Source organism: Pygoscelis adeliae, unplaced genomic scaffold (genome assembly GCF_000699105.1).
Source record: "Pygoscelis adeliae isolate BGI_AS28 unplaced genomic scaffold, ASM69910v1 Scaffold458, whole genome shotgun sequence".
Lineage (NCBI taxonomy): Eukaryota > Metazoa > Chordata > Aves > Sphenisciformes > Spheniscidae > Pygoscelis > Pygoscelis adeliae.
Window position 1 is genome coordinate 717,363 of NW_008825352.1, and position 18,320 is coordinate 735,682.

Consider the following 18,320-nt stretch of genomic DNA (forward strand, 5'->3'; position numbering starts at 1 on the left):
AAAGGGTGCAAAGGGGTCCTTCACAGAGCTGCCAGCCAGGGCACCCGTATGGCCTTAACGTGCTTGTGACACGTTTTGTATCGCTTGAGTGTCTCAGCTGCTTTATTTCCATCTGTTCAAGGTTTCAGCGTGGAGCTGGACCGCGTGAAGCACCTGCCCTACTGCGAGACAGAGACGTTCGAAGTGCGCTTCGACCCACAAAGTGCCAACCTGCCGCTGGGAGAGGTGGACGTGCTCCTGCCCATCAAGGTACCGCATGGTCCCTCACCTCCCTGTGCCCGCAGCATCTTTTGGGGCAGGGGCAGGTCGAGGACAGCAGCAGACGTCACTTGGACTCTCAGCTGGATGCTCTGTCCTTCACTAGGTAGCAGGAGGCCCCACGTTTCACGTCCACCTCCGTGCCAACGTGACTGTGCCGTCCCTCCGCCTCTCCAGGGACAGACTGGAGTTCTCCGCTGTCCAGTGTGGGCAGTGCCAGGAAGAAACTGTCCAGCTCCACAATCAGCTCCAGGTCGCCTGTAAATGGTTCATCACCATGAATGAGCCTGTTAAGAAGGTAAAGCACGGACAATGTGTAACGCACACTTTCTTGGTTGGGTGTTCTTTGCCTCTCATGCCTTTTCTGCCCCTACGGCTGCCTGAGCAGTTGGGCTATAGCTCGTGGGAGGAAGCTTTTGAGGGTACAGAGCAAGGCTGGTTCACCTGAACCTGTTCACTGGCTGATGCTTCACTTCTCTGCCATCTTCACCCATTCCTCCTCCTCCAAGGACACTGCCTCCCCATCTGCCTGCCCTGCCTATATGTCTTCCCTCCGGTTCTTGGCCAGTGGTGGCTGTGGCTGGTTTGGATGTGGGTGCCCTCGGCACCGTGACAGTATCTCAGAGCACTGCAGGAGCCGAGGGTCTGTCCTTGCAGACCAAGGAGACCTCACACGATTGGTTTCTGTGCTCAGGTGGACAAACATTTGCCAGCAAGCATGCGTCGGAAGCTGCTCCAGGAGTTGAAGGCCAAGCCCTGTGTCTTTGAGGCGCTGCCCTCAGCTGGAGCCCTCACTCCAGGACAACGATGCAACGTGCGAGTCAGGTTTTCGCCCATGGAAGAGGTGAGATCAGCGGGTGTCACCCCCAGGAGGTCTGGCAGGGCAGTGTGGTAGTGAGAGCCCGGCGCAGGGAGCAGGAGATGAGGTCTACCTCCACGTGGAGCTTTCTGCAGGCCCCGTACCCACTGTGCCTCAGTTTCCCCTGCAGCAGCACACTCTTTTGAGAGGCGCCTTGAAATCCCCACGGGGAGCTTGCACAGAGAGCATCAGGGCGCTGCGGTGTGGCTCCCTCGGCGCGTGGGGGGAAATCTGCCTGTTTCCCCTCGTCTTCCCCCTTGTGTGGGCCTATTTGCAGGCTGCAACAGCCTTGTGCGGAGCAGCTGGCCCGCTCGCCGGGGATCACCCTGGAAGGGCCGATCTAGGCTAATCCTGCTGCTGGTACCAGCAGACAAAAGAGCCGCCAGGCACCTTCCTGGGCACGGCAGGACAGCCTCCTGTAGTGGTGTGCTGCCAGCAGTCTCTGTGGCTCTGGCCCAGCCTGCCTGCACGTTCCCAGGCAGTTTGGGAGTCAGGATAAACGGCGGAGCGTTCTCAAAGGCAGTTTGCATGTGGCCGCCGTGACTCGGAAACTGGCAGTGTGTAACAGTATGGAGACAAGGGCTTCCACGCCTAGGAACGGTCCCGGGGATGTTTTAATTGCCAGCAGAGATGTAACCATCTCATCCCTGGCTTTCACCAGAGCCAAGCACTGAGCAGAGAGGAAGACACTTATTTCTAGCCAGTGAGAACTCATCTGCCTCTTTTGTATAGCTGATGTTTGCCTGATGCAGCAGTGCCAGGACTGTGTCTGGGCAGCATAACCCTGAAGAAGGAGGTGAAGCAGCCCCTGAGTCCTGTGGGAGCTGAGTCCACCCATGAGAACCTTTCTTATGAGCGTTGCGCTCCCTCATAACTAAGTGAAAACATCTGATAGTCCATTTTAAATCCTTCTGATACCTAAATATCTAGTTACACTTCACACCAGGATTCATCCCAGTTACTCAGAGCCAGCATGCAGGTGCTGTAGCCCCTGCTATAAGTTAATATCTGTTTTCTGTTGACCTTAAAGGTACTGGTAACATCCCTGACCTTGGGGCAAGGGTTGAATTTGAGGCCCTGTCACCTGGGTCTTCATGGAGGAGCTTTCTGCACTTCTCTCTTTCAGAAGTCCTACAAAAGTGAGCTGAAGATTAACATTTGCCAGAGCAGCCAGCATCTCCAGCTGCAGGTCTCAGGGCGTGGGCTGGAGCCGCGGCTGGAGTTCAGCCCCCCAGTGCTCGAGCTGGGACCGTTGCTGCCGTACAGCCATGGGGCGGAGGGGACAGTGGTGGTGAAGAACCCCTGCGAGTTCCCCATTGAGTTTTACTCGCTGGAGTTCGACCAGCAGTACCTTGCTGAGGAGCAGGTGAGAGGGAAGGTCTGGTCCCCACGTGCACGCTCCCGGAGCTTCACAGTGCTCCAGCGTTCCCAGGCTTGTGCCGGGGAGATGGAGGCAGTCCCCAGGGCAAAGCCTGGTGGCATTTCAGGGTTAGCCAGCTTTGCTGGCAGGCTGTGGAGGGGCTTGGATGGTCCGTGTTGTTGGGAGGAAGGAATGAGGGAGAAGATAGGTTTGGCTGGGGAGTCTGTTCATGTGATGGAGGTCAAGAAATGCGTCCTGTATGTGGCTTCTCTTCCCTACGCGCCCAGATCCTGCGGATGCTGAAGGACTACGATTGCCGCAACACCTTATTGCTGCCTCCGCGTGCCCCGGGTGAGAAGCTGCCCCCAGAGGTGCTGGAGTATTATCAGGAGCAGAAAAGGCTGCAGGATGAGCAGGCAAAGTCCAAGACTGGGGAACCGGCAGGCCGGGACAACGGTGAGGGTTTGGCACTGGCTGTCCTGAGTGTGGACACAGCAGGGAGTCCAGCCCAGCTACCCTGAGCTCTCCGTGATCTCATTCTCCGTGGAAAGCCCATGCTTTTAGCAGCCGCCCGTTCCTCAGCTTCTTGGAGGAACTCCAGGGTGAAAGTCTGTGGCTTGTAACACGCATCCTCTAGCAGCCTTGAGTGCAGCCAAAGCAAGCTCATATCTGCCTACCGTGGACTGGGGAAATAATCAGGATATCCCCTTGTGTCCGTCAACCACAAAGAGTAGGACTGGATGAGTTTTTCAGCCAGTAGAACCAGCTCTAATATCACTAGCTATTTTGTAGTTGCTCCTTCTCAGCAACAAAAGCACAAGCTCAAAATTCCCCTGAGGGCAGAGGCAGCCTGGACAGTCGTCCTGGTTTCAGCTGGGATAGAGTTCATTTTCTTCCTAGGAGCCAGTACAGCGCTGTGTTTTGGATTTAGCATGAGAATAATGTGATAACTGATGTTTTAGTTGTTGCTGAGCAGTGTTTATACTAAGTCAAGGACTTTGCAGCTTCTCATGCCCTGCCAGCGAGAAGCCGGGAGGGGGCACAGCCAGGACAGCTGACCCCAACTGGCCAAAGGGCTATTCCATACCATGGGACGTCACACTCAGTATAGAAACTGGGGGGAGGTGGCTGTGGGGGGGTGACCGCTGCTTGGGGAACTGGCTGGGCATCGGTCGGCAGGTGCTGAGCAGTTGCATTGTGCATCACTTGCTTTGTATATTATAATATTATTGTTATTTATTATTATTATTATTTCCTCTCCCTTTTCTGTCCTGTTAAACTGTCTTTATCTCAACCCATGAATTTTATTCTCTCCCCCACCCCCCGATCCTCTCCCCCATCCCACTTGGGGGGGGAGTGAGCGAAGGGCTGTGTGGTGTTCAGCTGCCTGCCGGGTTAAACCACAACAACAGGCTTCTCAGTGCCTTGGGAGTTTCCCTCCTTGGGAAATTTTCCATCTTTTGCACGCGGCCATGCAAAGGGGCGAATGGCAAAGAGCAGATTGTCTGGCCGTGTTCACCCTCTTCTTCCCTCCCCACGTCCTTCCTCCTCAGCAAACTCTGAAGACGTCCAGTCTTTGTCGGATCAAGGAGGAAAGCACTCTGCTGGGATCGTTCACACCACCTCATCCCATAGCTCAATCGTTCCCTCCTCCATTTTTGATGAAAGCCAGTCCAACAAGGTGGACTCTAAATCTGAATGTGGAGAAGAGGAGGAGGAAGGTGCTGAGAAAAGACACGGGACAGGTAATAACCCTAAGCTCTTCACCTATTTTATGTCTGTTGTGGCAAGAGGGCCTCAGCGGATGACTTCAGTGTCGCCTCCATCACTTCACTGCAGCCTGGTGCCATCTTCACTCCTGTAGGCCCTGAACCCACACTTGCCTATGAAGTCTGTAGGATTCTGAGAAGAGTCTGGGGCAGGGACAAGTGAGAGGCCGGAGAGGTTTTCCCCAGCTTTGCCAAATGAGCACCTTTGCTGCCAGGAGCTGCTGGGATCAGGATGGTGTTGTTCCCTTCCCTAGGCAGCACACTCTTTGTCCTATGTGACATCGCAAGCCAAGATGGCTTTCGGTGACCTTCTAAGGGCAAAGGTGGGAGCTCTTTGTAAATGCTGTTACGGTGAATTCAGAGCCCAGCCAGATCTCCTGGTATAATATTCCTAAAGCATCCGGCTTTCGGATAATTGCTTAACCCCCAAATGGAGCCTCTCCCCTGGGACTGTGTAAAATGCCCAGTTCTGCATGTCCCCGACTCACTCAGCAGGACCCGGGACCAAACTCCCATGAGGACCATGTTGACAGCTCATGGAAGGAGCCTTGGCCCAGTCCTTTTAGGTATTGCCGGACGCTTGTTCTTTCCTCTTTCTGCCACCCCATTTACTATCATCTGAACAGGAACCTTTACCAGCATCTAGGGGAGACCCTGATCTGCACAAGCCTAAAGGAAGGGCATGGGGAGACCCTGAGCATGATGTTGGTTTCAGCAGAGTCTCCTCTCCCAGGATCTGAGGGGATGGGGAGGACGATCAGGATCACAGGTAGGCAGGAGGCTGACTTTTGTACCCGGTTCTGCACAGCAGAGCATCGGCAAAGCACCGCTAGCAGCAAGGAGGCCGCGGGAGAACTGGACGACAGCCCTGTCTATAAGGCCATCGCCCGCCACCTTGGCATCGATATCTCTGCGGAAGGGCGCGCAGCCCGAAACCGCAGAGGGATCGTCGTCATCGTCCACGGGGCACCCCTGACAGGTACGTGAGCCGCAGCCCTTGGCTGCGAGGAGGTGGGGAAAGCAGGAGAGAGATATCCTGGTGGGCCATGGTGCTTGGTTGATCGGTTGAAGCGAAGCGAGGTAAGCCACAGCGCTGCTGGTACATGAAACAGTCCCAGGCCTTCGCCTAGCTGGTACAAGTGGCATGGCTCACCTTGTGTCCATACAGCTAGGCTCTCGTTCCCTCAAAGAGTGGCCGTGTCCCCGTTGCCTTGTGGGACCACACTGCCTAGTGTCCACGTTGCCTTGTGGGAGCAGTCCCTAGCCCATACTGACCCCCAAACCGTGCCCAGATGTTGCCTGAGACAGCGCTGAGCAGCACAGGCTAGCAAACGGTCTGAATGGTGGTGGGACAGGGCTCGAAACCCTGGCCCAGGGTTGAGGTCCCCACAAGGGTCGAAGTCCTCAGCTGAACATGAAGTGGAGATGGTCCACCTGGCTCTAGAGGACAACACTTCTAAGCACGCTCGAGCTGCCTCCCTCGTGGTTTCCCCTAAAGCAGCACTTTGCTTTCTGACCATCCTTGAAACTTTGAAATCCCGTTCGGGGGCTTTCCAGAGCCCATCCCTGAAAATGCCTCACATGCAAGTGTCACCAAGCAGTCTTCCTCTCTCTCAAGGCAAGACGTTGGCAGCGGTTGCCCTGTCCAAATACTACGGCGCTGCCTGCTTGTCCATCGACGCCGTGGTGACAGAAGCCATCTCGGACAGGAGCAGCTTGTCAGGGCTCCGCGCCCGGGAGCTGTGCATCAGGGCTGCCATCGAGCAGAGCCACAAGGAGACAGAGGATGCCGGTAAGGAGAAACGCTGAACCCAGAGCAGCGCTTCGGAAACCCACCACGACCATCCAGTTCTGCTTGCTCCAGAGAAGTTTGACAGCCCTTGGATCTCTTAGGGAACATGGGTGCAGCATGTAGAAATGCAAAGCCATTTCATAAAGCATCTCTGGTTACTAAAAAAAAAAAAAACAACAAAAAACTCTATTTTAAGGGCTCAGACAGCGGCACTTTTACTGCCCCTGGGCTTCTGGGCACATGTTCCTTTTCCTAGGAGCAATGAAGCACACCTGTATCTTTGTCCGAGTTTTTTATATTTCCTCAAAGCTGAATCCAGCTTGCTCCTCATGGCCATCAGGCAGAACTGCTGCCCACTTTAACAAGGAAAAAGCCCTCTGAAGTGGCTCATTAAGCACTAGACAACTGACTTTGAGTGTAGCTTCACAAACATGAGAGGAAGGGAAGAATAACCTCCCGGGGGAGGTCTCTCAGATGAGAGACACACTGCAGATGAGCTCTTCTCTCCGGAGATTTTTCCTATACACGCTGTCAGGTCACACAGCTCGTGCATGTTGTGCTGTTCTCCACGTGAGACTGGAGACTTTTAGGAAACTTTATTGGGCAGCTGGTGCCCCGAGCTCTGCAGGGTGAGGCCGGACCCTGGCTCTGGTGGGGGAAGTTTTGCATCGCTCGGCTTTGAAGCTGGTTGGGTTGGGAGCTGGTGGAGGGAAGAAGAGCCTGGGTCCTGGGTGGGGTTATCCCACGCGGAGGATTTAGCTCCAGTGGAGATGGGTGATGCAGCTGGGGCAGGGCTGCATGTTACAGTCTCCATGTGAAAATGCAGGATGGGTGCAAGGTATGGAGACGATGGTCCTGGATGACGAATCCTTGGCTTGATCCATAGGGGAGCTACTGTGCAAACAGCGTCACCCGCGTGCACGTTTGTTAGGAGGGACACCGGGCTGTGCATTAAAAACTCCCTGGCTTTAAAATCCAGTATCAGATGGTGTGCTTTATCATGCTAATAAGAGAAGCAGGGAAGGAGCTGCTTCTGGAGAGCAGTGCTGCTAGTGCCCGGCAGGCTGGGGGACGAGTGCTGTGTCCCTACCAGGGCGCAGGGCTGTGCCCGTTGGGGTGGCAGGTGCCTGCTTGCTCCCCGCGGCGCCCGTCACCAGCCCTGCTGAGCCGTCTGTCCCCTCCGCAGGTCAAAACGCAGAGGTCTCCCTCAGCCTGCAGTTCAGCTCCGAGGCAAAGCACAGCCCAGACGTGAGCCAGTCCAGCTCCGGGGACAAAGTCAGCCTGCAGTCCGTCAGTTCCCGAGGTCGGGCGAGCGCCGCAGCGGGCAAGAGGAAGACGGATAGCCAATCCCAGAAACAGCATCTAACGGATCCGACAGGCTCCCAGGTGAAGCATGACCTGCACTGGTTAACGCCTGGGACCTTTCTGTTGCCTTTGAGAAGTGAAGGGGCTGCTTACAGTGGAGGCTCCGTGTCACCCAGAGCCTGGTGCGGGGGGTATATAGTGCAGAGAGCCAGCTGGGCAGGCTGGGCATGGCTCGGGCTGGGAACGAGAGACCCTGTGCTCTGGCAGAAAAACTCTGCTGAGTCTTAACGGTTTGTTGGCAAAGTGCAGTCCTGGCTAACGTGGCTGCAAGCAGTGGGCAAAGCTGCGGGATGCTGCGCCGGGGGCTTGCAAGCTTGGGTCTCTGCTGGCCAAGGGATGTGCCCTCCAGGGTTGTCCCCAGGAGCTGTCCTCTGGTTTTGTTCTAGTCTCCCGCTAGTGAGAAACCCCAGCTCCAAGCCCAGCAGTTGGAATTGTTCGGGAGTTTCCGAAGTGTTTTATTTTTCTTGTGGTGCTCAATGTTGCAGGGCTCATCCAGTTCTCATCTCATCCCCCCGCTTCCCTGCGTTCCTGCGCAGCGATGGCTGAGCATCAGTGGCAGCACAGCGGGAGAGCTGGGCTTTATGAGCTGCGTGCTGCCCGAGGACTTGCTGGTGGCCATCCTCTCTGAAAGGCTGCAGGTACGTGTGGTGGGGGCCAATGATACGTTCCTGCTACAGAGAGACAGGCAGCGAGGTACAATTCGGAGAGGAGGAGGTCTATATTTGCTGCTGGAGGAGTCCTAGGCTGCGTGCAGGGATCCTTGGGTGAAGCTGCAGATGCCATAAGTTGGCAGAGTGCAGGGAAGGATCAGAGCCGAGTTGTCTGTGTTGCTGCACTTGGAACAGCAATGGCTGGTGTCCTTTGACATTTGGGTTTACTGACTAGCTGAGAGCCCACTGCGTGCGACAGCTGACTTTCTCTTCCTTTTCAACTTTATTTGCAGTTGAGTGACTGCTACCAGGGAGTGGTGTTTGATGGCCTGGAGACCCTCTTTGCACGCAACACGGCATCTGCTCTCCTCTGCTTGCTCAAAGCTGTCAGAAATCGGCCTTACATCTATTTTGTGAACCTGTTCCAGGATTATGCTGCTTTGAAAGCCAGGGAGACAGCCGCAAAAGAGCAGGAAGGTAAGATTCATCATCTCTGTACCTCTCAAATCTCTCTCAAGCCCTCAGCCTTATCCACGTGTATCTGGGTTACCGGCAGAGCTTGTAAGAAATGTTTTTGTTAATCCTTCCACCTTCTGCCTCAGTGTAGCCAGCACTCGGCTCACGGTTGCTTAAAATACAGCAGAGCTGAGGCTGTAAGGCTTACCTTAGTCTCCAACATGAAAGCTTGGGCACAAGTGCAAGCTGTTGTGGCTCAATAACTAACCACCGGCTAGCTGTCCACAGCGCCGGTGCATGTGAGCCAGGCAAGGCACGGGAACTCGCTGACCGCCGAGAGTTTAGGGGATTATCTGAATTTTGGAGCAGGGATATGGGCTCCCCAGTATCTCCTGGCAGGATGACAGGCTGGGTCGGGGCAGAGTTGTGAATCCTCGCAGCTCACCCAGAACAGCAAGCTCTGCTTGCCGTCGATAACGGTTTCTCCTCTGGTCTGTGCTGAAGGACGGGAGCAGGAAGAAGCTGCCAGGAGGGAGAGAGCACGTCTCTGGGAGATGGATGAGGAAGAGTATGATGCCCTCACTGAGGAGCAGAAAGCTCAGTTTAATAACAATATACGACAAGTCCAGCGTGAGAGGAAGAAGAGGTCTGTAAGCCTTCCATGGGTAACTCCCCAGGACAGTGTCCCTGAAGGGTTTCCCTGCTCCAGAGACCTGGGTTGAGCTCAGAGGGGTTACAGAGCAAAGGCCAAAAGTGTCTATTACAAGCGGCCCAAGGATGGCCAGTTCCACCTCCCTGGTTCCCAAGGGAGGAAGGACCTTCTTCTGGTGAGATGCAGGGAGCTGGGCTCTGTGCTCGCCTTGCCACTGCACTTAGAAGTGTCTCTAAGTTAATTATTTTGATTCTCATTTTCTTCATCTCCCTTCTTCACCAAACCAGAGGGGTTGTGGCGTGGATTGGTGTGAGGCGCAGCTGTGCTGGCTTGGTTTAGATACCAGTCCTGCTGTAGGTGAAGTCCCTGCAATGCTGATCTCCCAGGGTTTTCCTTACTTGAGTGACCCCGGCCGCAAAAGCTGGTGTCTCTTAGGCTCACCTTCAGCTGCAGCAGCAGCAGGTGAGCCTGGGAGAAGCTCTGATCCAGCAAAGCAGCCGTGTTCAGGAGGATGCATAGGATAAGTGTAAGCCTGTATTAATCCCTGCCTGAAACTGGGGGGGGGACACCTGCTTAAAGCGAGTGTGTGTTTCAGCACTTCTTTCAGCCCAGGCTGAAGTTTGTTTCCCTGGGAGGAGGTCACTAGGGCTGCTTCAAACCATGATTTCCAGGACAGACAGCACAAGTTTCCCATGGTTTGCGACTGGGTTCCAGCAGGAAACCTGGTTGTTTAGAGCCTGTTTTGCAGGAGGGGAGTTACTGCAGCCTTTGCTTTCTGATTGATATGATTATTCTCGCTAAGGAGCAGGCTATGCCCAGGGAGAAGAAGGGCTGGATAAGCCAAGTGAGTATTGGAGCAGGGATAAGTAGGTGTTAGTGATTTACGAGCTGGTTTACACTGGGAAATCAAGAGAGGGCTTCAGGCACAAGTGTGGAGAGATGGTGGCTCGGTCTTCGGCAGCGTGCCGGAGGTGTCCAGGTGGACCTTATTGGAGAAGCAGCACAATTGAGACCTTATGACAGCAAAGCCTAGATTTGGCTGGCCCTGGAGGTCCCGTCCCACCTTTCCTTAGTTTGGATGTTCCCAGCCTCCCCAGGTTGAGGGAAGTCTATGGAGTTGGTCTGACAGTTCTATCTGGCCTCAGGGTCAATGAAGCGCAGGACCAGCTGGGATTGCAGCGCGCTCCAATTTCTGGCGGTGACTCTCAGGGATGTTTTCTGTTTGGCTTGCTGAAGGGAGATGGAGCAGCTGGCTCGAGAGCTTGAGGAAAAGCACCGGCGGGAGCTAGAACGCTTGAAGGAGGAAGAAGAGCTGAAGAAGAAGTCTAAGCGGGGGAAGAGAGAGCTTGGAAAAGACAAAGATAATGCTTCAGGGAAGAAAAGCCAGCCTGGAGTCAGGCAGGTGGGTGGCTGTGTTTATAGAGATGAGTAAAAGCCCTGGGGACCTTCCCGCTGAGTTGTACCATTCCCCGAGAAGCCAGCAGCCACACGCGGTGCTGGGGATGCGTACCTGGCCGTGAGTAACACGTGGGGCTGTGCTGGAGACAGCAGCTGGTGTTGGATCATGCTGCTGCTTCGCCCATGGGTGATCTGTTTTCCCATGGGTTTGTAGGAGAGCTGCTCTTCTAGGATCATGCTGCCTTTGAGTCATGGCTTCACATAACCCCATACATTCACTGTGAAGCCCTAGATAGTTTCAGTCCAGTGTTTCTCCCCACTTTGCATGTGACTTAGACCTCTGAGCCATGATCCCTCTGGGCTGTGGTGTCTTTTCCTACACGTCCGGCAGGAGATACCACCAGGCCTTAGGTATTCATTAGCAACCAGACTTCCCAAAGAGTCAGCCAGCCACGGGGATGCTCAGCACGCCAGAAATGAGCCCGGAGGACTGCCCAGGAGTAAGAAGGTGTCTTAAGTTCCCTGTTTGGTTTGGGAAGCTGTTCTGTTTCTCAGCTGGTTTGCGGGTCTCCCCATCAGTCTGGCACCAGGGAGTTTGGTTTCAGTTGAGCTAAACTGGGTACCAGCTGTGTTCTGAATTGGGATTTGTAGAGTACCTAGCACAGGTCTTGGATGAGGCTCAGGGTGCTATTGCAAAGATCATCGCTGTCCTGCAGCATTTGAGTTGGTGCTTTGAAACGCTCACTGCTTTTTCCTCCTCCTTCTGCCCAGAACACGAACACATCCAGCAACACCAACGTGTCCACCAGCAACCGGTCGGATGTCACCGAGGGGGTAGACAAGAAGGGATCTGTCAAGGAGCACCCAGACTCTGTTGCAGGTGACAAGGAAGATAAGAAAAAGCAGAGCAGGGTTGCCCTGACGGATCCCTGCCCGGTGGTGGTTGTGCGACCCGCAGAGCCAGAAAAGGAGGAAACCAAAAACGAGGCCCAGAGTGACAGCGAGAAGAACTTGGCCCTGAGGTTCAAGATCTACGAGGCATCGCAGAAGGATGTCGCGCATATTTTGTCATCCTGGGACAGGTTTCAGGGTATCCTGCTCTCCCCTCTGAACCAAGAGGAGGTGTGGCACCAAGCAGAAGACCAGCGCCAGCATTTATCCAGCCGCAGGAGCCGGAAGGACAAAGAGAAGGAGCGTCAGGAGAGGCTGGAGAAGGAGCGTGCGGAGAAAGAACGCCTGGAGAAGGAGCGGCTGGAAAAACTGAAGGCACTTGAGGACTCCAAGTTATCTCGGCTGGAAGGGGAAGGTGCAGAAGGGTCAGCCAGAGGCCAGGATGTAGGGGTGCCCTGCTTGGACATCCAGGTGCTGAGCTCAGAAGATGTGACTAGGAGGATCCTGGAGAGCGGCAAGCTGCCAGCGGCAGAGCAGGTAAAGCCCCGCGAGGCTCAGCTGCTGAACCTGCCATGACCCGGGCCCTGGTGCAGTGTGTCCCGCCAGGTGACAATGGCACAGAGCCTTGCCCAGGCCACTGATGATGATCCACAACAGCTCTGCGGCAGCCACGTGGCTGGGGAAGTTCTCAGCATCCCTCAGACGGGTGGAAGGAGGGAGCGCTCTCTGTTCAAGCATCCTGTCCGTTCAGAGAGTTTCCCAGTCTGGAAATCATTAAAAATGGTCCCAGGGCAGGGCAGCTCACAGTCATTGTTTCCTTCAGCTGAGTCACTCCAGGGAGAGGTTTCTCTCTAGGTCCCACTTGTAGGTCCTGGTACTGCTCTGGAGCCTGTCCACCCCGCTGGGCATAAAAACCCACTGCACTCCATATAAATAAAAAAAAACCATTGCCAAAAGCTCAGTGCCTGTAAGGAAGGAGTGTGAGGATGAAGGGATGACGGGAGTATAAACGGGGTTTTCTCTTACGCTTTAAGTCCTGGATGGCCTGGGACTGGGTCCCTCAGGGCCTCCCATTCCCCCTACCGCTTTTTATTCTGTGATCCGCTACCCGGAGAAGCGGATGGCCCCCGCAGCAGGAGAAGCCCTCAAGCACTTCGTCTTTGTTGTGCCAGAAGGTGCCACTGCAGAAGATGAAAAGAAGGATACCGAAAGTCTCGTGGATGCCCCCGTCGTGTCCGCAGTGAAGGTGCCAGGGCAGGGGCCAGGCCGGATGGGGGCGTGGGGGGGGCGGATGGAAGGGATCACTATGGAAGGGGAGTGAAGAACATGACGGGCTCTGGGTCTGCAGGCATCTTTTTTTTGTCTGTCCAAAAGAGAGAGCTCTGCTTGAGACATAGGGCGGTTCTGTAAGACAAAAGAAAAAATCACCTAAAGCCCTCAACTTCCCTTGAAGAGAGGGTCCTGGGTGAGGAGGGGTCCTGGGCGAGGAGAGGTGTCGTAGGCAAAACAGAGTCCGATAAGGAAATCCCAGTTCCTGGGCAAATATGAAACCGGTGGATGCTGGTTACTTCTTTATTCTTTCTCCTGTTTGTTATCAGACCCGCAGCTTTCTTCCAGGATGGGGATGTCTCAGGGCAGGGCTCACCTCTCTCCCTTTTCTCTCTCCCCTTGGTGCGAAGATGTCAGAGCAGCAGGTCACCCCAACCAGGGGCCGGTCGAGGAAGGAGAAGGCCACGGGCAGCCAGGAGGCTGCGAGGGAGAAGCGGAGCTCCGGCCGGGGCAGGATAAGTCTCCAGGGGCCAGGCACGGGAGCACCCACACGTCCCCCTAAGGTGGACCAAAGTGGCATGGACAGGGTCCCATCCCCAAGGAGATCCATCAGGTGAGCTGTGAGGGATGAGGTGATCCCTCTGCTTCATGGCCATCTCGCCAAACGAGGTCCATCATCCCCAGCTCTGCATTGTCCCTCTGCTGGCACCTCCATGGGATGGCGAGTGTCCATGACCCTCCTCCTTGTCTCATTTGCTCGTTAGCAATGTCTGAAGACCTCCTCTTTAATTGCCAGGCTGAGCAGCTGCCGGTGGATAGTGCCTGCCCGTGGTGAGGTGGAACTGAAGGTCCACTTCAGCTCCACGGTGCTGGGCCAGTTTGATCAGACGCTGCATTTTGAGGTCCTGGGGACAAACCGTCTGTACCAGCTGCACTGCAGGGGCACCTGCCTGTATCCCACCATCAGCCAGGACCCACGGTAAGGCTGGCCCATGGGAGCCTCCCACGCTACCTCCCCCTAAACTCAGAACCAGGGCTGTCCCTTGTACCCTGTGACCTTCTGGCTTGGGCAGGGCGTGCTGCCTGAGCAGCCCAGCATCTTCTCCCGTGCTTGGAGTTGGGAAGCAGTACTGGTACCTCAGCCACCAATAAGGGTTATGGCTTTCTGACCAGGTTTTCCACTTGGAGCATCTCACAGCGCCTCGTTTCCCATTTTCTCTCCCCAGGCTGGTGTTTCCTCACTGGAGGAAGAGCAAGGCGGATGATGACATCATCTTCAAGCAGTATGTCATGAACACGGGTGTATTCCACTTTGGACCCCTCTTGTGTGGGAAGTCAAGAGACTGGTACGTGCTCCCCGCCCCGAGTGAGCATCCTGATGTGCTGCCTGCTCAGAGTGAGGTGTTGGGATGAGATCTCCAGGGCCTCGTGCTTTCATGGGCACGCTTGGAGACACGCTGTCCCAGTGGCGCAATTCAGGGCAGGCCCAGGCAGAGACCTGGGAGATACACAGGTTTGAAGGGCCACGGATGCGTGAACTTGAGGAGATAACAGGCACGTAAGTCTTGGAGGAGCTGGGGAGAGAGAGAGATGATCTTCCTACCCGGTGGGTGCCTTGGTGGCCAGAGCCACATGCTGCTTCCAGCCTGAAGGTGACTTGGGGCAACTTGTGTCCCCCCCTCCACATCTCAGCTTCACCACCGATGAGATGAACTTTATGGTGCTTTTTTGAAGCGCTTTGAGCTCTACGGGTAGACTGAATGAACAATTATTCTGCTGATGGTTTTATAAACCATTCATTAATCTGTAATATTAGTAAGATTTGACCTGCCAATGTGTGTGTTGGGAGGGAACCTGCAGAGGAATAAAAATGGGGTTTACATTTTCCTGATCCTCACTGCTGGATAAAGTCTGCCTAAAAAAGTTGTCATTGTAGCTGCTGGCATATTTCTATTTTTAACATTGCTTTTTTTTTTTTTTTTTAGAGTTAGAAATGAAGTTCTTGTCTTGATGGGAGCTCTAGAGAGCTAGTGGTATTTTGACAACCCAAGGAAATTAAATCAAAGCAGTTTAAAAAACAAAAGAGGGCAGTTTAAAAAACAAAAGAGGATCTTTAGCCAGGCTGATGAATGGTCTCAGGTTTCTGTTCGCTTTTTTAACCCTTTAACTCCAAATTCTGTTCCACAGCTGAGAGAAGGGACATTTGTTAAATTTAGCATTCCTCTTGGGAATTAATCCTTTCTATTTCCTTCCCTGAGACTTGGAGCTAACCCATGAAATACATGGCAATCTCATGACTTTTTTGAAAGGGATAAGCTAAACTATTTTTAAAACCTCTTTTCAAAAGCATTTTTTTTATACCCTGCAGGGAAGGAAACCCAACAAAGAAGGGGGAAGAACCCTTGTGCCCAGGGTACTTTTATTTTTCCAGGCACCTTTGAATTTATATTTTGTGAAACGCTCTATATTTGTGTGGCCTGTACATAGTCACGCTTCTGAGATGGAGGCACCAGGCACAGGGGCAGACATCAAAGTAATGCAAGGATGAACGCACATGCCATGCAGCGTGCCCCTGAAAGAGATCCTTTTTCTTAGCCTGCTTGTTGGACCGGGGTCTTCCAGTGCAGCCTCCCGCTGCCAGGGCACAGTGCCTTCCTCGTGTGATAAAGATGACGGTCCCGGGGTCTCCTCCGCAGCCTTTTCCCCTTTTGTGGACAGGTACAAGGCGCTGCACTATCCCGGCAACTGCGAGAAGATAACCATCCTCAACGTCACCCCCTTGGAAGCAGAGGTGCATTTCTCCTTTGAGCGCGATCTCAAAGCGGACACGTTCCTTTTAGACCCTCCCAGCATGAGGCTGAAACCTAACGAGAAGCAGGTAGGAGGCGGGCAGGTAGGGCAGGCACCAGTAGAAGCGCCCAGGAGCCATTCCTCCTGCTCACCCGATGCTCTTCCGTATTTCTTTTTGCGGGAACGGCGCTAGGAGCTGAGCATTTGGGCGTACCCCACTTCAGCTGGCCTCATGGAAGACAAGCTCGTCTGCTGCATTCGGGAGAACCCAGAGCCGGTGGTCTTCCGCCTGTGCTGCCAGGGGGTGCAGGTGGAGCTGGGGGTCAGCCCCAAGCAGGTGCATTTCGACAAGCTGCTTCTGCACAGGTCAGCCGGGGACGAGAGCTGTCAGCAAGTTCCCCTTCTGCTTCTCTTGCTGGCTGTGTGACCCCTCAGATTGGAGGCTGGGCTAGCATCCCTCTTTCTCCCAGCGATTCCCAGTCTCTTGCTCACCGTTCCTCGCTGGCTTCGATATCCTATAATAGCCACGAGCTCCATAGCCCCCCAGCAATGCTGTGCGGTGGGCATCTCGATGCATTTGTATCTCATCTGCTGGTTCAGAGAGCAGTCCAGTTGCTCCTCCTTATCTCCCTTCTGTTAGATACACTTCTAACACCAGCGTCTCCCCCAAGGACCTCACGTCTCAGGCTTGTGACGTAGAGAAAACGTTTAACTATGGCTTCATATGCGTGGATAGGGCTGCTCCAAGTTGCATTCAGTTGCAAGGCTAGCATGACCGCCGAGCAACCGGTGCTGAGTGTCTTCCTGCCTCTACAGGAGGGACAGCAAGACCCTGGTCCTGCGAAACAGCACCCCACTGCCTGTGCTGTGGCGGCTCAGTGGGCTGGAAAACCTCGGCGAGGACTTCTCCGTGTCGCAAGATGCGGGCGTTGTTGGTCCCCGCACAGAGTTTGGCGTGCATCTATATTTCAAGGCCACGAAGGCTCTCAGCATTAAGAAGACGATCCGACTAGAGGTGAGGGGGACTGTGCCCTCCCCAGCAGAGCAGGGCAGAGTGATCAGCCCTGTGCTCTTAGGGACGGAGACTGTGCTTGAAGGGTACCCTGCAAAGAGGGCAAAAGGATGAGCCTTCATGAGATTCCTTATTCCTTTCTACCCGCGTTGCCGGGGGGCCGTGCCCTTAGCAGCAAGGGACTCTCCCTGAAGGATAACGTTTTGGAAACTAAGTGACTGCCAGGGTGCTCTTGCAGCTGAGCTTCATGGGGCCAAGTATATTGTGGAGCCAGGGAGAGGTGTACCTGACAGACACAAGGGTGCTACGACCCCAACTTCTGCTGCCTCAAACCGGGTTCACCAGAAGACGCGGTGCATCCCTGAGCATCCACGTCACCCCCGATGACCAGCCGCTGCCTCCGCGGGGCTTACGCCTGGGTTATGAGGCTGCGTCTTGAGCCCGTACTACAACCGCCTTGCTGCTGTGCGTGGTTGAATGCTGTTGCTCGGTTGTCCGGACTTCGGTGTGCTCCCTGCACCCATCCTGGAGTCTGCCTGGGGCTCTTAACACAGAGCAACAAGCTCTCGCCCTGGGATTTTGCTCCCTGTGGTTTAGGGGCTGCATTTCAGTGAGGGTGCTGGGTGATTTAAGAGGAGAGGGTTGATCGTCAATGCCACCTGCTCTGGGACTCACACTTCTTGTGGTTGCTTTTAGTTCAGTGTGCCTCCCAGGGTGCTTTAGCAGCAGCGTTCCCTGCTGTGGGAGTGAAGAGCTGGGCTGATAGGGTTTCTTACTGCAGCAGAATCCCGCTGGGTCAGCCCGTGAGATGAACAGGTTAGGAAAGCTTGGGAGTCACAAATGCTTGTCAAGCAGGGGAGGTCATGGTGGAAGCAGCTGGCAGAGACAAGGACTCGTATGTTGCCTACCAAAAGAATTTAGGAGAATGGTCTGAGCAGTGGTTGTTTCTCGCCGCCTCAGGTTTCAGATGCAGAAAACGTCCTGGGGATTGTTCAGATTGAAAATATCCAAATCCTTGCGGAGGCCTACGATGTTGCTCTGAGCATCAGCATTTCTAAAGGTCAGTGGATGACCCCAAAACAAAGTCGCCCGGGTGCATTGCATTGCCTTGGCAGATGGGCAACCAAAGCAGATGGGATGGGATGGGATGGGATGGGATGGGATGGGATGGGATGGGATGGGATGGGATGGGATAGCATGCAAGCATGGCACGGATGGCAACTGGCATCCTGAAGGCTCAGCGCGGCACATGGAGTTGTTGGATCTGTGCTTGGAAGCAAGGAGATGGAAACCGAGCTCCTTAGCTGCTAACCCCTGCAGATGCTCTCCAAGTAAGAAGAGCAAGGGCAGCGAAGTAGCTGGAGAAAACTTCCAAGAAGGGAAACCTGCTGAGAAGGGTTGTGTGCCGCCTGAGAACTCCAAATATGTATCTTATCACCTGGTGTAGCCTACAGCAGCTCACAAATATTCACCATTTCTTACCTCGCTCTGTGGGTTTTCTGCAGGTACCAATGGCAGCGTGGATTTTGGAATCCTTAAGGTCCTGGATGATGCAAAGCAAGTGCTGACTCTGAAGAACAAAGGGAAGTACGAGATTGTGTACAGGTGGGTCCACCTGCCTGGTCTGTGAATGCATGATGCCACCATCTGCCCAGGCCTGCATTCTCCTTCTGTCCGTGACTAGCCGTTCCCATGCCGGCTACCTCACAGTTCGGGTAAATACAAAACCTGGGCTCTCTAATCTCAAATATTTTAACAGAGAGTCCAGCCACACACCAGCAGCTCTTGACAGCTCAGCA

At 54.4% G+C, this 18,320-nt stretch overlaps 1 protein-coding gene across 1 annotated transcript in view; it reads left to right on the forward strand.

Annotated features, from left to right (window-relative positions):
- HYDIN (HYDIN, axonemal central pair apparatus protein) overlaps positions 1–18,320 on the forward strand; it is a 155,189-nt gene that overhangs the window by 106,871 nt on the left and 29,998 nt on the right. Inside the window, exons 31-54 of the mRNA XM_009330382.1 lie at positions 122–249; positions 365–556; positions 953–1,102; positions 2,244–2,483; positions 2,765–2,933; positions 4,031–4,222; positions 5,055–5,225; positions 5,865–6,050; positions 7,225–7,424; positions 7,940–8,041; positions 8,347–8,530; positions 9,014–9,155; positions 10,398–10,563; positions 11,331–11,987; positions 12,057–12,156; positions 12,485–12,681; positions 13,130–13,306; positions 13,496–13,698; positions 13,946–14,065; positions 15,438–15,597; positions 15,703–15,875; positions 16,326–16,524; positions 17,482–17,581; positions 18,027–18,126. Of these exons, the coding sequence (XP_009328657.1) occupies positions 122–249; positions 365–556; positions 953–1,102; positions 2,244–2,483; positions 2,765–2,933; positions 4,031–4,222; positions 5,055–5,225; positions 5,865–6,050; positions 7,225–7,424; positions 7,940–8,041; positions 8,347–8,530; positions 9,014–9,155; positions 10,398–10,563; positions 11,331–11,987; positions 12,057–12,156; positions 12,485–12,681; positions 13,130–13,306; positions 13,496–13,698; positions 13,946–14,065; positions 15,438–15,597; positions 15,703–15,875; positions 16,326–16,524; positions 17,482–17,581; positions 18,027–18,126 (4,408 nt within the window). The remainder of the gene's footprint in view (positions 1–121; positions 250–364; positions 557–952; positions 1,103–2,243; positions 2,484–2,764; positions 2,934–4,030; positions 4,223–5,054; positions 5,226–5,864; positions 6,051–7,224; positions 7,425–7,939; positions 8,042–8,346; positions 8,531–9,013; positions 9,156–10,397; positions 10,564–11,330; positions 11,988–12,056; positions 12,157–12,484; positions 12,682–13,129; positions 13,307–13,495; positions 13,699–13,945; positions 14,066–15,437; positions 15,598–15,702; positions 15,876–16,325; positions 16,525–17,481; positions 17,582–18,026; positions 18,127–18,320) is intronic.